The sequence below is a fragment of the Entelurus aequoreus genome, linkage group LG12, assembly GCF_033978785.1.
Source record: "Entelurus aequoreus isolate RoL-2023_Sb linkage group LG12, RoL_Eaeq_v1.1, whole genome shotgun sequence".
Lineage (NCBI taxonomy): Eukaryota > Metazoa > Chordata > Actinopteri > Syngnathiformes > Syngnathidae > Entelurus > Entelurus aequoreus.
The window spans coordinates 13,471,275-13,485,971 of record NC_084742.1 but is presented as its reverse complement, the minus strand read 5'-3'; the positions used below and the strand labels follow the sequence as shown (position 1 = coordinate 13,485,971).

The window sequence follows — 14,697 nt, the reverse complement described above, 5'->3', positions numbered from 1 at the left end:
TACGTATAATTTATTAATGTGATTGTTAATATAAGTTAATTACATCCAGTATCATGCATTGTTCTTTTGGGGTGGATTTATTTTTTGAGAATCAATTTTTAAAAATCATTTTTTTTTTATCCGTTTCCATCCTAACTCGCTGCAAGTATCATATGTCAGCAGCCATGAGAAGTTTTTGTAACTAGTAACGTGTTTTGAAAATATTTTAATATCATGTTTAGGCGAGAGGTCGACCGATACCGATTATCAGCAGTCAAGGAGGCCGATAACAGATATTTGGAGGCGATATTCTTTTGCTGTAAAAGTTATTCAAACATAAATAGTGTACGTCAGAAAACAGCTGGACAAGGCTTTAAGTCAGGATTTTTTACATTATTTATAAGTAAATGTCGGACCAGTAGCGACATAATGTTTTATGTAGCGCTAATGTTGTGGTTAATTTAGCAGCAGAAAACATCGGGGGAGCTCACAAACACGTGTGTGTTATTACGTGTGTGTAAGAGGAGAATCAACATTTGCTTTTCAAAATATGGGAAATCTCCTGGGAAAGTTGATGAAAATTTGGTATTTTTCTACATCACAATAACTTGCAAGCTAATCAATTTTATAGCAGTCTGTGGATTTATTACATTGTAAGGTTTTTACCTACTTGTTGGTTGGTTACTTATTTAATCCTACCCCTTTCCCACTTATTCAAATCAAATCAAATCAACTTCATTTATAAAGCACATTTAAAATGTACCACAGGGGTAGCCAAAGTGCTGTACAATGGGCAGGTTAAAAGATAATACGAGTACCGAGCAAACACAACACAACACAAACAGAACACGATAAAAAATAAATAAATAAAATAAATAAAACATAAAAAACAGGTTCACAGAAGGTGTATTATGGGGCGCCATTGCAGGATGGATATCACTCAGTGTTAAAAGCAATGGAATAAAAGTATGTACTTATTAGCTATTACTAACACATATGTTCACTTCCTGTTCATAATTTGTAACACAATTTACATGAAGGATTTCTAAATGGGGTGATTGATATGAAATATATGATTTCTAAATATGGCAAAGGTTATTGTATCTGCAGATGCATTTCTGTTGTAGTTGTACAAAAAATAAAAGATGGCCGATATCGATGTGCCAAATATTTGCGCCAATAATCGGCCTGGCCAATAAAGTGGGGAATCCCTAGTTCATACCAAATAATATTTTGTGACAATCAGTTTGAATCGAGAATTGATTCTGAATCAAATCGTCACCCCAAGAATTGTAATTGAATGGTGAGTTGTTGTAAGATTGACATTCCTAATATCCTTCATAGAAGTTTGACATCAATCAGTGTAGTAGTTGTTACATATTGGTGCTCGCTGGCAAACAAACAAAGGCCAATAAATAAACAAAAGCCTTTTGGAGGAGCTGATGACATAAAAGCTTGCGTCTGGTGTCTGCCACATTTAGAGCGAAGCTGCTTTAATGAGTCTTGCAGCGACATCACCAGAGGACAAACTCCAAACTCCCCGAGCAGAATGCCGCATGAAACGAGATAAATAATAAATCACATTTGTTTTTTCATTTTCTCGTGAAGTGACTCACTGGAGACAATGTTCACTTCCTTCTACAGAACATCATCGCAGAGCACGAGATCCGCAACATCTCGTGCGCGGCCCAGGACCCCGAGGACCTGTCCACCTTTGCCTACATCACCAAAGACCTCAAGTCCAGTCACCACTATTGCCACGTCTTCACCGCCTTCGACGTGGTCGGTGCCCGCCTTTCACTTGTCTTTACTGAATGACGTCAACGCTTTCTTCTCACGACGCTTTTTCTGTGTCAGAACTTGGCGTACGAGATCATCCTGACGCTGGGCCAGGCCTTCGAGGTGGCCTACCAGCTGGCCCTGCAGGCGCGGAAGAGTGGCCACGGCTCGTCCACGCTGCCCGAGAGCTTCGACGGAAAGCCCGGCAAACCCGTGCCCAAGCCTCGCGTCAACATCCGCAAATCCGTAAGCATCCCTACCTGTCCTCTAATCTCACGCGTCTACCTGCTGTGCTTACTATGAAGCCCCACCCACATCCTCATTAACTTATTGTGCCTTTATGCTGGAACCCATCATCATCTTTCTGCGGCTGCGTGTGGTTCGTCACGCCGCACACGGGATTGAGTGATGAGCTCTCTTTGCCTTGTCCATGTATCAAGGAGTTGTTGGGAGGCGGCAAACACACAATCTGTGTATTCATCAGTGTTTGCTTCTGGTTTCCGTCTTGCATATGTTTACATGATTTAGATACAAGGAGACGACGGCGGCGGCTGATGTGCAAATCCACAGCGACATTCAGACAATCCGGAACATAGTAAAGCAAATGCAGCAACTAAATGTGTTTTGCACGTGTTTTATGGGGTTTGTGTTTTTGGTTTTGGATCCTATTTGTGTTTGGAGCGTTTGGATGTTGCTGCGTGTTTGCTCCTGTCGGCCCCCTAAGGACACGAGTAGCTCGAATAATAATAATTAGCTTTATTGTCTCCGAGGAGAAATTTGTCTTGGAAATCAAGACACAGCGTTTTACATACATACATACATACATACATACATACATACATACATACATACATACATACATACATACATACATACATACAGTTCATCTGACAATACAGTGACGACAGTGAACAGTGCGCAGGTATATCAGTTAGTTATGCATACTTGCCAACCTTGAGACCTCCGAATTCGGGAGATTGGGGGGGTGGGCGGGGCCGGGGGGCAGGGTTAAGGGGGAGGAGTGTATTTATAGCTAGGATTCACTGAAATTAAAGTATTTCTTATATATATATATATATATATATATATATATATATATATATATATATATATATATATATATATATATATATATAGTACAGTCATGAAAACACAGTTTTTCTACTAACCGTACTGTACTTGCTGCTTACTATTTATAGCTAGAATTCACTGAAATTAAAGTATTTCTTATTAATATATATATATACACTATCGTTCAAAAGTTTGGGGTCACCCAAACAATTTTTTGGAAAAGCCGTCATTTCAAAGAACAAGAATTGACTGTCGAGTTTCAGATGAAAGTTCTCTTTTTCTGGCCATTTTGAGCGTTTAATTGACCCCACAAATGTGATGCTCCAGAAACTCAATCTGCTCCAAGGAAGGTCAGTTTTGTAGCTTCTGTAACGAGCTAAACTGTTTTCAGATGTGTGAACATGATTGCGCAAGGGTTTTCTAATCATCAATGAGCCTTCTGAGCCAATGAGCAAACACATTGTACCATTAGAACACTGGAGTGATAGTTGCTGGAAATGGGCCTCTATACACCTATGTAGATATTGCACCAAAAACCAGACATTTGCAGCTGGAATAGTCATTTACCACATTAGCAATGTATGGAGTGTATTTCTTTAAAGTTAAGACTAGTTTAAAGTTATCTTCATTGAAAAGTACAGTGCTTTTCCTTCAAAAATAAGGACATTTCAATGTGACCCCAAACTTTTGAACGGTAGTGTATATAGTACAGTAATGAAAACACAGTTGTTCTACTAACTGTACTGTACTTGTTGCTTACTTAAAAAAAAAAAAACACTTACCTTTCACTATTTGAGTAGCTTTTGTTCTGCCATTTGAGTACTGGCGAGCGATCTCTGAATCCGGGAACATATCCTTCACGGATTTGTTGAAAACATCCGCAAATGAGAACGGGATGTTGCTTGCAAGGTGGCCCATTATACTGCGTTGCCGCCGCCTTGTGCTTCTCTGACCGTTCATGAGAGACTATATCCATTCGGCCACCGTGTTATGGGTTATAGATAAACCTGTGGATAACGGAGACATATAATAGTCTCCTTTTCAGGTGAGAGACGACGCTAAAGGCAGTGCCTTTAAGGCACGCCTCCAATATTGTTTGTCCGGCTGGAAATGTTGGATATTACAACGTGACATAGTTTTGAAACAATGCATGTTCGGAATCCGGATGTTGTGTGTCAGTGTATCATAATAATCCCAGGAATGTAGGATCATACGACTTCTTCGTTTGTCCTGTCTTTATTGCACAATATGTAATTCAACCACACAACAGCTCCAATGTGTGTCTATCCCTTTTCCCGGCAAAACTCGAACACCCACTTCCTATTAACAACGTCACTTCCCTATCTCTCCCGGAAGTCCCGCCCCCCAGTCACAGTCATTGGCTAACACCCCGTAGCCAGCCGCTACGATATTAACGTGCCGGCTGGAATAAACACACACTAAGAAATAGCTCCGTGCCTGCCTACTTTATGGGTTATTGATAAACCTATGGATAACGGAGACATATATGATAGTCTCCTTTTCAGGTGAGAGAGGACGCTAAAGGCAGTGCCTTTAAGGCACGCCCCCAATATAGTTGTCCGGCTGGAAATCGGGAGATTTTCGGGAGAATGGTTGTCCCGGGAGATTTTCGGGAGAGGCACTGAAATTCGTGAGTCTCCCGGAAAATTCAGGAGGGTTGGCAAGTATGAGATCACACATTACACTCCCGTATTGGACTATCCCAATATTGCACTCCTTATTATTGCATCCGGTTATTACAGTAGTTTTCTGTTAAGTGCTTTGATTTGCAATGGGACAAAGAAAAATCTATACCTGTTGAGTTTGTATAGTATAATAACAATGGTGCACGTGTCAGAGTTCCCACATTAGTGTACAAGGAGTGTGTTGTGGACTCCAAAGTCACTTTTGCAGGAGTCCAAATGCAGGCTGCACGATTTTGACAAAAAACTTAATTTTGATTTTTCTCTCAAATTGCGATTCTCTATGCAATTTTTATTGTTTTATACATATAAATGCATAAAACTGGAAAAATACCAAGTAGAGTTACTTTTGGACTGTGAATCAACATTCTTGTCTCAAGGTGCCACACATTCAAGCAATATGCAATAATTTACTTCTTTAAAATATTTTGCTTTATGCAGACAGACCAAGAGCGTTTGTCTCCATCAGTGGTTCTCAAACTTTTTTCATCAAGAAAAAACTTTAAAATACAGTAGTGTAGTCGGCCTAAGTATACATTAAAAACAAAGCAGACGTTTTATTTAACAAATATATTTCATATTTTTTGCCACTGTAACATTGATTGATTGATTGATTGAGACTTTTATTAGTAGGTTGCACAGTGAAGTACATATTCCGTACAATTGACCACTAAATGGTAACACCCGAATAAGTTTTTCAACTTGTTTAAGTCGGGGTCCACTTAAATTGATTCATGATACAGATATATACTATCATATATACTATCATCATAATACAGTCATCACATAAGATAATCACATTGAATTATTTACATTATTTACATACATTTTGAACAGTAACATTGTGTTTGAATATGGGAAAATAAAACACTACTTTAATAAAGTCGTTCTTTACGCACCACTAGATGGAGCCCGCGTACCCATAGTTTGAAAATCACTGGTCCACATCATGCTGTTAAACGGAAGAAATAATCGGTAAAAACTATACAATGTTTAAATTATAATGTAATCCTAAAATATGCAAGTAACCATTTAAAAGGATATCAACTTTTATTTCTCACTACTGTAGAATTGTTTAGCATTGTACTGTAATTGGAAAGTAAATAACTTTATCCTAAATAAAAAAACAAACAAACACAAAATGGACTAAGCAAAATGTCACTTAAATAAATATGGAACATCTTAAAGTAAATTTTTTTCCCAGTTGGAAAAATGAGGTCGGACGTTGTCATTTTGTTTATTGTCATCAGGTGATGACGGCATTCTTGCTCGTTCACCTGTGCTGATGGGCTCATATTGCCATCCGATTTGAAGCTGATTTGAAGGGCTCACTGCGTTCAGTTAGTTGTACTGTCAAACAAACGCGCTAAGGTTGTGAGAGCGATGCACAGAGCGCGACCTCTTTCTCCCTGTTTGAAGCGAGACACGAGTAAACGCCAGGCTCAACAATTCTGATTGGCCAACATGTCTGTCACTCAAATGCCGGCGTAGAAAAAAAGAAAAACCTCAGCCTCCTGCGGTTACGTAATCACACTAATTAAAACCGCGGTGTCGATTCAGTGTCGATTAATCGTGCAGCCCTAGTCCAAATACTTTTGTCTATGTCGTGCCCTACATTCAGGGTGTGATCGTGTCCTCGGGTTGGAGCTTCGTTTGGGAGACTGTGGGCAGAAAGCAGGGCAGCTCTGTGGCATTTGATCTTTGTGCGGCAACAATCTGTCACTGGTGTTTGTGTGTGTGTGGAGTTAGTGTGTCGTGGCGAGACTGGACCAGAAATAGGAAGTGTGAGACGCTGGAAGTGAGTGTGCCTGCAGCCATGATGGATGTTGTCACGTGCACATCCACCGTGCTGACTCTACTGCTGCTACATTACAATAAGCATTCATCGCCTCTCGCTTCATGTGTGTCGCTTCAGATTCCCGCCATTCTCCATCTTGCGCCAATCCATGCGCTGATGTGCACTCTTGCATGAGTTTAGCACAGGCGCGGTTGTCACGGTGATGGCTGTTGTGTTGTGGACCGAGCACGCCCACTTTGACCATCTCTGTATGCCCCCTGTGCAGGTCATCATGCCCCCCTCCAGCCGCTGGTCACTGGGCCACATTTACACCCCCCACCGGCCTCCTCTCCACCCTCCACTTCCTCCCTCCCGACTCTTCCATCTTCCTCACAAAGCTCAGTCGCAGGTCTTCCACGCTTTTCCTTCCCTTCTCTTGATTTTTTGATTTGAGTTTTTGGAAGGGGAACGCTCCATCTGTGAGCGCTTCCATTGTTGTTCTGCGGATCGCCGCCTTCTGTCGTCGCCATCCTGCTTCTGCATTTGCTAACAACATGGCTTCGCTTCTCCTTTGCAATTTTTCGCTGCAGGCTCCAAAGGGCGCACCGGGCCACCCTTTGGACAACCCTGCTTCAGTGGGCAGAAGTGTGAAGCCAGTGGTGTGCTCTCAGGGCCAGCAAGGCCTTCTCTGCTGGCCTAACATAACCAGAAATCATGATCATAATTAAAGATACAATTATTTTTTAATTTACTTTCCCTAAATATCTAAAAGTATTCATATTCTCTTCATGTCATATTATGCTCGTTCCAGTGCTGTTGTTTTTATTTTTAGTTTGTATCCAATCAGAATTCAGCTAGCTTATGTTGCCATGCTGTACCAAATCTGCCAGACGCCTTCAGAATCATAAATGCAGGCGTCCGTGCACTGTAAGTGAAGGGGCACATACAGTTGATAGACAGTTGCGATAGCCAATCAGATCACGAGTTGTTGTCAGTAAGGCCTTCTAGATGGCCTCACGTTGAACGTAGGGGTGTAACGGTACGTGTATTTGAATTGAACCGTTTCGGTACGGGGATTTCGGTTCGGTCCGGAGGTGTACCAAACGAGTTTCCACACGGACATATTAAGTAACGATGCACACTGAGGCACAACACACGGCATGCTAGCATCTAACGGGCTACAATAGACTGACCATACGTCCTCTTTTCACCGGACATGTCCTCTTTTGCGGAGCTGTCCGGGCGGAGTTTCTTAAAGGCCTCAAATGTCCGGCATTTTGAGTTAGGGTTGCGTGTATTTTCAATGTACGTTCAGGGTTAAGAAGGGGTTAAAAACAAAACAAATTGTGCGCACAGCAGCATTGGTGAGGGAGGGGCAGAGACAGAGAGAGCGAGAGAGTTATGATAAACACGCATGCGTCGCCAGGCTCTGCTTTTTATCCATAGATTTATCAGATTTAATTTTTTATTATCTATAGCAGGGGTGTCAAAAGTGTGCCCCCGAGGCCATTTGCAGCCCACAGCTAATGTTTTAAAGGGCCACGGCACATTCTAAAAATACTATTAAAATAAACAAAAACATAACAAAAGTGAAATAAAAAAGCTAAAAGGTTAAATGTAACTTAAAAAAGTTGCAATGTTGACTAATAAAACAAAGCTGTTTTTTTTTTTCAAACTGTCATTGCTCAAAGCATAATATTGAATCAAAATCAATGTTATTATGAATTATTGACCTATCCAAGGTTCCGATTACTTCACATCAAATATTCCACTAAGAAAAATATTTTTGGTGGAGGATTTTGAAAATTTGGTAAATAAATAACCCAAAAATGTATATTTTGTTGTTTTCTTACTGTACCAAAAATTAACCGAACCGTGACCTCTAAACCGAGGTACGTACCGAACCGAAATTTTTGTGTACCGTTACACCCCTTGTTGAACGTGACATTTACGCATCCTGTGATTGGATAATCAACGGGACCGTTGTTCAGTTACAACTAAAAGTTAGCGTGGCGAAGTTGGTAGAGTGGCCGTGCCAGCAATCGGAGCGTTGCTGGTTACTGGGGTTCAATCCCCACATTCTAGCATGCTAGTCACGTCCGTTGTGTCCTTGGGCAAGACACTTCACCCTTGCTCCTGATGGCTGCTGGTTAGCTGCCTTGCATGGCAGCTCCCGCCATCAGCGTGTGTGAATGGGTGAATGTGGAAATACTGTCAAAGCGCTTTGAGTACCTTGAAGGTAGAAAAGCGCTATACAAGTATAACCCATTTATCATTTAATTTATTATTTAAACCCTTGTTGTTAATGTGTGTCATGCTTTTCATTTAATTAACATTTTTACATGTGTATTTGTCGCCATCATGTGGTCAGGGCAGGTAATATATCTTTGAGGAGTGTGTAGCTTGAATCAATCTTCATTGACCGGAAGTTGCATAAGCCAAGCAGAGAAATGTACGGTATATGTTTTAATAGCTGAAGCGTTTTAATTTATTTTAAATGCGCCAGAAAATAACCCGTTTTGTACACTGTTGATGTATTTCAATGCCCAGTAGGGTTCAAATATGTTCCCGTGTAGTATTTCTCCAGCAATGGTCATGTGGTGACATCAATTATGGTATTTTGAGAGGTAATCATTGAAGTCGGAGATCGCTGAAGGCCTAAGTGGGAAACGCACGGCCCGCCACTGCGTGAAGCAGACCCTTCAGGAGTTTTCGATGTTGCGGTCGCTCCATCCATCCATCCATCCATTTTCTTCCGCTTACCCGAGGTCGGGTCGCGGGGGCAGCATCCTAAGTAGGGAAGCCCAGACTTCCCTCTCCCCAGCCACTTCGTCCAGCTCCTGCCGGGGGATCCCCGGCGTTCCCCAGCTAGCCGGGAGACATCGTCTTCCCAACGTGTCCTCCGTCTTCCCCGTGGCCTCCTACCGGTCGGACGTGCCCTAAACACCTCCCTAGGGAGGCGTTCGGGTGGCATTTTGACCAGTTGCCCGAACATCTGGCTCCTCTCGATGTGGAGGAGCAGCGGCTTTACTTTGAGCTCCTCCTGCATGGCAGAGCTTCTCACCTTATCTCTAAGGGAGAGCCCCGCCACCCTGCGGAGGAAAGTCATTTCAGCCGCTTGTACCCGTGATCTTGTCCTTTCGGTCATAACCCAAAGCTCATGACCATAGGTGAGGATAGGAACGTAGATCGACCGGTAAATTGAGAGCTTTGCCTTCCGGCTCAGCTCCTTCTTCACCACAACGGATCGATACAGCATCCGCATTACTGTAGACACCGACCCGCCTGTCGATCTCACGATCCACCCTTCTCTCACTCGTGAACAAGAAAGGTACTTGAACGTCTCCACAGTCGCTCCAATTCAAGCAAATTCCACCAAGCCCCGCCTATTATGTGTGACTTTGTCCGATTGCCGCAAGTTCCCCGCACAATCTGGCCAATAGAATTTGGCCCTGAACAGCAGCCTAATCAAAACGTAGTTTGCTTCTTGTGTGGACAATCCAGGAACAACAACATTTAACAATATCTCAACTCTGGCATTCATGCTGCCTTCCATTTACTTAGGAAGTGGGAGCTAGGAGTGACGTCCGCTCCGAGCATTCCAGTTCCGAAGTCGGAAATCAAGTCAAATCAACCTACTCAGTGGCCTTGTGGTTGGAGTGTCCGCCCTGAGATCGGTAGGTTGTGAGTAGAGATGTCCGATAATATCGCTCCGCCGATATTATCGGCCGATAAATGCTTTAAAATGTAATATCGGAAATTATCGGTATCGGTTTCAAAATGATCGGTATCGGTTTCAAAAAGTAAAATGTATGACTTTTTAAAACGCCGCTGTGTACACGGACGTAGGGAGAAGTACAGAGCGCCATTAAACCTTAAAGGCACTTCCTTTGCGTGCCGGCCCAGTCACATAATATCTAAGGCTTTTCACACACACACACAAGTGAATGCAAGGCATACTTCATCAACAGCCATACAGGTCACACTGAGGGTGTCCGTATAAACAACTTTAACACTGTTACAAATATGCGCCACACTGTGAACCCACACCAAACAAGAATGACAAACACATTTCGGGAGAACGTCCGCACCGTAACACAACATAAACACAACAGAACAAATACCCAGAACCCCTTGCAGCACTAACTCTTCCGGGACGCTACAATATACACCCCCCGCTACCCCCTACCACCCCCCACCTCAACCCCGCCCACCTCAACCTCCTCATGCTCATGTCCCAAATTCCAAGCTGCTGTTTTGAGGCATGTTAAAAAAAAAAGACGCACTTTGTGACTTCAATAATAAATATGGCAGTGCCATGTTGCCATTTTTTCCCATAACTTCAGTTGATTTATTTTGGAAAACCTTGTTACATTGTTTAATGCATCCAGCGGGGCATCACAACAAAATTAGGCATAATAATGTGTTAATTCCACGACTGTATATATCTGTATCGGTTGATATCGGTATCGGTAATTAAGAGTTGGACAATATCGGAATATTGGGTATCGGCAAAAAAGCCATTATCGGACATTTCTAGTTGTGAGTTCAAACCCCAGCCGAGTCATACCAAAGACTATAAAAATGGGAAACATGACCTCCCTGCTTGGCACTCAGCATCAAGGGTTGGAATTGGGGGTTAAATCACCAAAAATGATTCCCGGGCGCTGCTCACTGCTTCCCTCACCTCCCAGGGGGTGATCAAGGGTGATGGGTCAAATGCAGAGAATAATTTCGCCCCACCTCGTGTGTGTGTGTGACAATCATTGGTACTTTAACTTTAACACATCCACAAAAGCTTATTTTTGCGTTTGTCTTTGCCTTGATTCCGTGTGGACTTCCATCTGTCATGAGACATGGCGACCATCCATACATCACACCGTGTGGGACCCATGAGGCTGCCACTGTGGACCAGACTGCAGATGTTGCACTCTTGTGTGTGTTTGTGTGCGCGTGTCATAAGATCGAGAGGTTTAACGCTGTGATGATGATCGGTTGGCAGCAGCGTGTCAGCCAAAGTTCAAAGATTGCGGCCTTGTTATTTCTTCCCGCTGGTCCCGAGCAGTACGTGGTGTTGTGTGTCTGCGTCCTCGTCCTCTCACCCTGTCCTTGGTTTTTGGCAGATGGAGCAGGCGTCCATGGAGCAGAAGGGCCACGCCAACGTGCCGTGGATAGTGGAGCCGGCTCAGGAGGCCAAGAGAGGAGTCAACACCAAGTACGAGACCACTATTTTTTAACATACACCCCCCCCCCCTCCCCCGTCCTCCGTCCTCCGCCTTGTGCACTCCTGCGTGTGTGTGCCTTTCAGAGAGGTCGACCCTTCCCACCTCCCGCCGTACCGTTGAGGTTTTTTCGGTGGGGCTCGAGCACCGCGCGCCGCCGCCGCCGCTGATGAGCAAACACAAAGCGAAGCATCCCCCCACCCCCCCTCCTCTTCCTCCTTTGTTTGGCCGGCCTGTCCACTGCATGACGACCTTTTGGTTCCTCACACCGCCATGACGCATGACCTTTTGAACCCAGGGCTGTGGTTGAGGTGCGTCCCCCCCCCCTCCCCACCACTCCACTTCCTGTTTTTCGAGCTGTTCTTTTTGTTCTCATTCATCTTCCTCCGTCCTTGGCTCTTAATTGTCCTCCCGAAACTTGAATGCGAGACGTCTTTAAATCGTGCTAAGAGGAGAGGGGACCTTTTCATTTGAAACACTAACAAACTTGTCATTTTCTTTCCTTTTACTTCAAACACGGGAAGTTGATCGTGTGTGTTTTGTATCCTCCCACCTGGCGGTCGTTGTTTCTGAGTAACGGTTGGGAGCGGGTGGGCACGGGGGGCTGGGAGACGAGCTAAAAAGGTGTCTTCAGCATGTGGCTTGTGAGACGCATGGTGGCCATTTTGTCGGTGGGTGGCGTTGCAGAGGCGGAGCTCATGTGAGGGCTCTCTCGATAAGTGATGTCATCTCATTTGCAGGGCAGTGGCGGACGCTCATGTCTTTTACTGCGGAAATCAAAGAATGTAGCCAGCCGTAAACACGGACCTTGTCGCACGTAGAATACAAAACAGGACGCTCTTGCACACTTTTGAAAGGACTACAAACATGGACGCCATCCCCCTCGCCCCACTTCCCCAATCCCTGTGTTTAAGGTTGACTACACATCGTTCCCATCATGCACTGAGGCTTGACGCACTGGACCAACACACACACACACACACACACACACACACACACACACACACACACACAAACTGCATGGCGACAGACCGTCCACTCTGAATGTTTGAACGCAGCCCCCGACCTTTGAACTTTTGGGAGGTCTACACAGAGATGGACAGCGGGCACGTGTCAATGTTGCTTATTTTTTCTTCCTTTTTTTTCTTTTTTTAATTACACTTGAAGGTGAGAAGTTTAAAAACGATCTTCTGGTATGGGCCGACATTTCAATGTTTAACATGAGAGTATTATTATATGACCATGATGATATCTTGTGCAATTCTTGTCTACTGTTGTCTCAATGTTACATTATTTTTCTATGCGCTTGAGACCGGCGGCCCCTTTAAAAAGAAGCGCGAATGTGTCGACCCTTCATCACTTCTCAAGGGGCTCTTCTCTCGCAGACGGACTATTTTTCAAAGGTAGTGTCGCTCTATTATTTGGATCGGAGGCTATCCGCGTATAAAATGTACATAGATATTTTGCCAACTCATTGTTCATACCTGTAATGTAAGAGATGGACAGAATAATAAAGGACTTGCAGTATGTGGCACTGGAAAGGAGCTACCAAAATAAAGAGTTTGAAAAGTGGTAGATTCTGTAGAGATGTATTTGGCGTGATATCACTGCTGACCAACTCATGTAAATAGGCTTGGGCTTCCAGCACGCTGATTTTTTGTAATTTTTGCCATTATTTATAACCCTGTAAAGCACATGGAATAAAATATGACTTGTACAACCATGACCCTCTCTGGATAATTGCTTGTCATAAGTTATTTCCTCGTCTGTGTGAGAGTACGATGAACATTTGCGGCCTGTGACCATCAATCAGTCATGTGAGCAGAAGAAGAAGAGTATTGGTCCATGAAGAAAAAGACTCAAAGCAGAAATACAGAATTTGACACTTATATAGTGAAAATGTAAATTATGCGGGTGCCATTCTATATTTTGTAAAAAAATAAATACTAAAAATGCTAAAAACAGAACCTATACATATTTAACTATAAAACTTTGTGTCAGCGTTGTTTTATTGGTGGCAAAGCATCTGATTATTATTTATTTGTATCACAATTTCAGGTTTTTCTCATTACATTAGTGGCTATTTTTTCCTTAGTTTTTTTTAATGTTTTTGTTTTATTTCAGCAATATGCAGCAGGCCAACAAAACTCGAGCTGCACTTTGGACACGACTGCCCTAACACATACAACACAGTAACATTAAGGAGTGGGTAGTGACGGGTAAATGACGCCTCTGTGATTGTATGGCACACTCACTAGCTGTATTGACACTGTACTCGTACTGTGTTTCTAAAAACTTTTACATTACTTAGCGCTATTAGATCAAAAATGATCACCGGACTTCAGAATTGTTTCCTTGTTTTAAATTCCATTTAGGTGACAAAAACTCATGTGAAACGTGACACGCCACTCCTCCACTTCGTTCAGTACGAGCTGCCAGACAAGAAATGCTTCCTGATAAACACAGTTTGGCGCTTCGCAGTCAATGCAGCTGTATTGGTCACATATTGGGGGTTTTTTGCACTTCAAGGGACACGGTATCACTCTTGCGTCTCATCATGATGCATCGATGCTTCAGTATCGTTTGACCCATCCCTCATGTAGTAGTGGGACAGCTTATGTTAGCAACATGAGCATAGCTATGTGAGCTACAGCGCTAACATTACACTTACAGATAACACTTACAGATATAATGATTAGCATGCGCTGTGGCTAGGCCACGTTTTTCTCAAAATAAGAGTCCAAAGCAGAGGTGTCCAAAGTGCGGCCCACAGCTAAATTTTTAACAGCCTGCAGCCCATTCTACAAAAATCTAGTAGCAAAAAAACATTTTAAAAAAAGTTAAATAAGGTGTAATTTAACGAGAAAAAGTTGCAAGGTTGACTCTGATAACACAAAGCTGCCATGCAGGCTTTTCTTCTTTACAATTGTCATGACTCAAAAAATAATAATGAATCATAATGAATGTTGTTATGAATTATTCACCTAGTAAAGGCTCCAATTACTTCACATCAAATATTTCTATTTGAAATATTTTTGTGTGTGTTTTCCATAAAAAAACAAAGTTTTCTATTACAAAAAGGGCATAAAACAAATAGAAAAAAATAAACTGTAACAAAATAATAAAAACTTGGACAGTAATTGACGGATAGAGCTGAAGTTGACTT

General features: G+C 42.8%; 1 protein-coding gene across 5 annotated transcripts in view; it reads left to right on the top strand.

The window, feature by feature from the left end:
* Window positions 1-13,257, top strand: part of anks1b (ankyrin repeat and sterile alpha motif domain containing 1B) — a 227,437-nt gene extending 214,180 nt beyond the window's left edge. For 4 of the 5 annotated variants that reach the window (XM_062064802.1, XM_062064803.1, XM_062064801.1 and 1 more), the window contains 4 exons: window positions 1,624-1,761; window positions 1,837-2,004; window positions 11,433-11,524; window positions 12,272-13,257. In XM_062064802.1, the coding sequence (XP_061920786.1) occupies window positions 1,624-1,761; window positions 1,837-2,004; window positions 11,433-11,524; window positions 12,272-12,320 (447 nt within the window). In that variant the 3' untranslated portion in view covers window positions 12,321-13,257. Of the gene's footprint in view, window positions 1-1,623; window positions 1,762-1,836; window positions 2,005-6,595; window positions 6,719-11,432; window positions 11,525-12,271 lie in introns of all 5 variants that reach the window. The other variant, XM_062064805.1, reaches the window with a different exon arrangement.
* The last annotated feature ends 1,440 nt before the right edge of the window (window positions 13,258-14,697 follow it).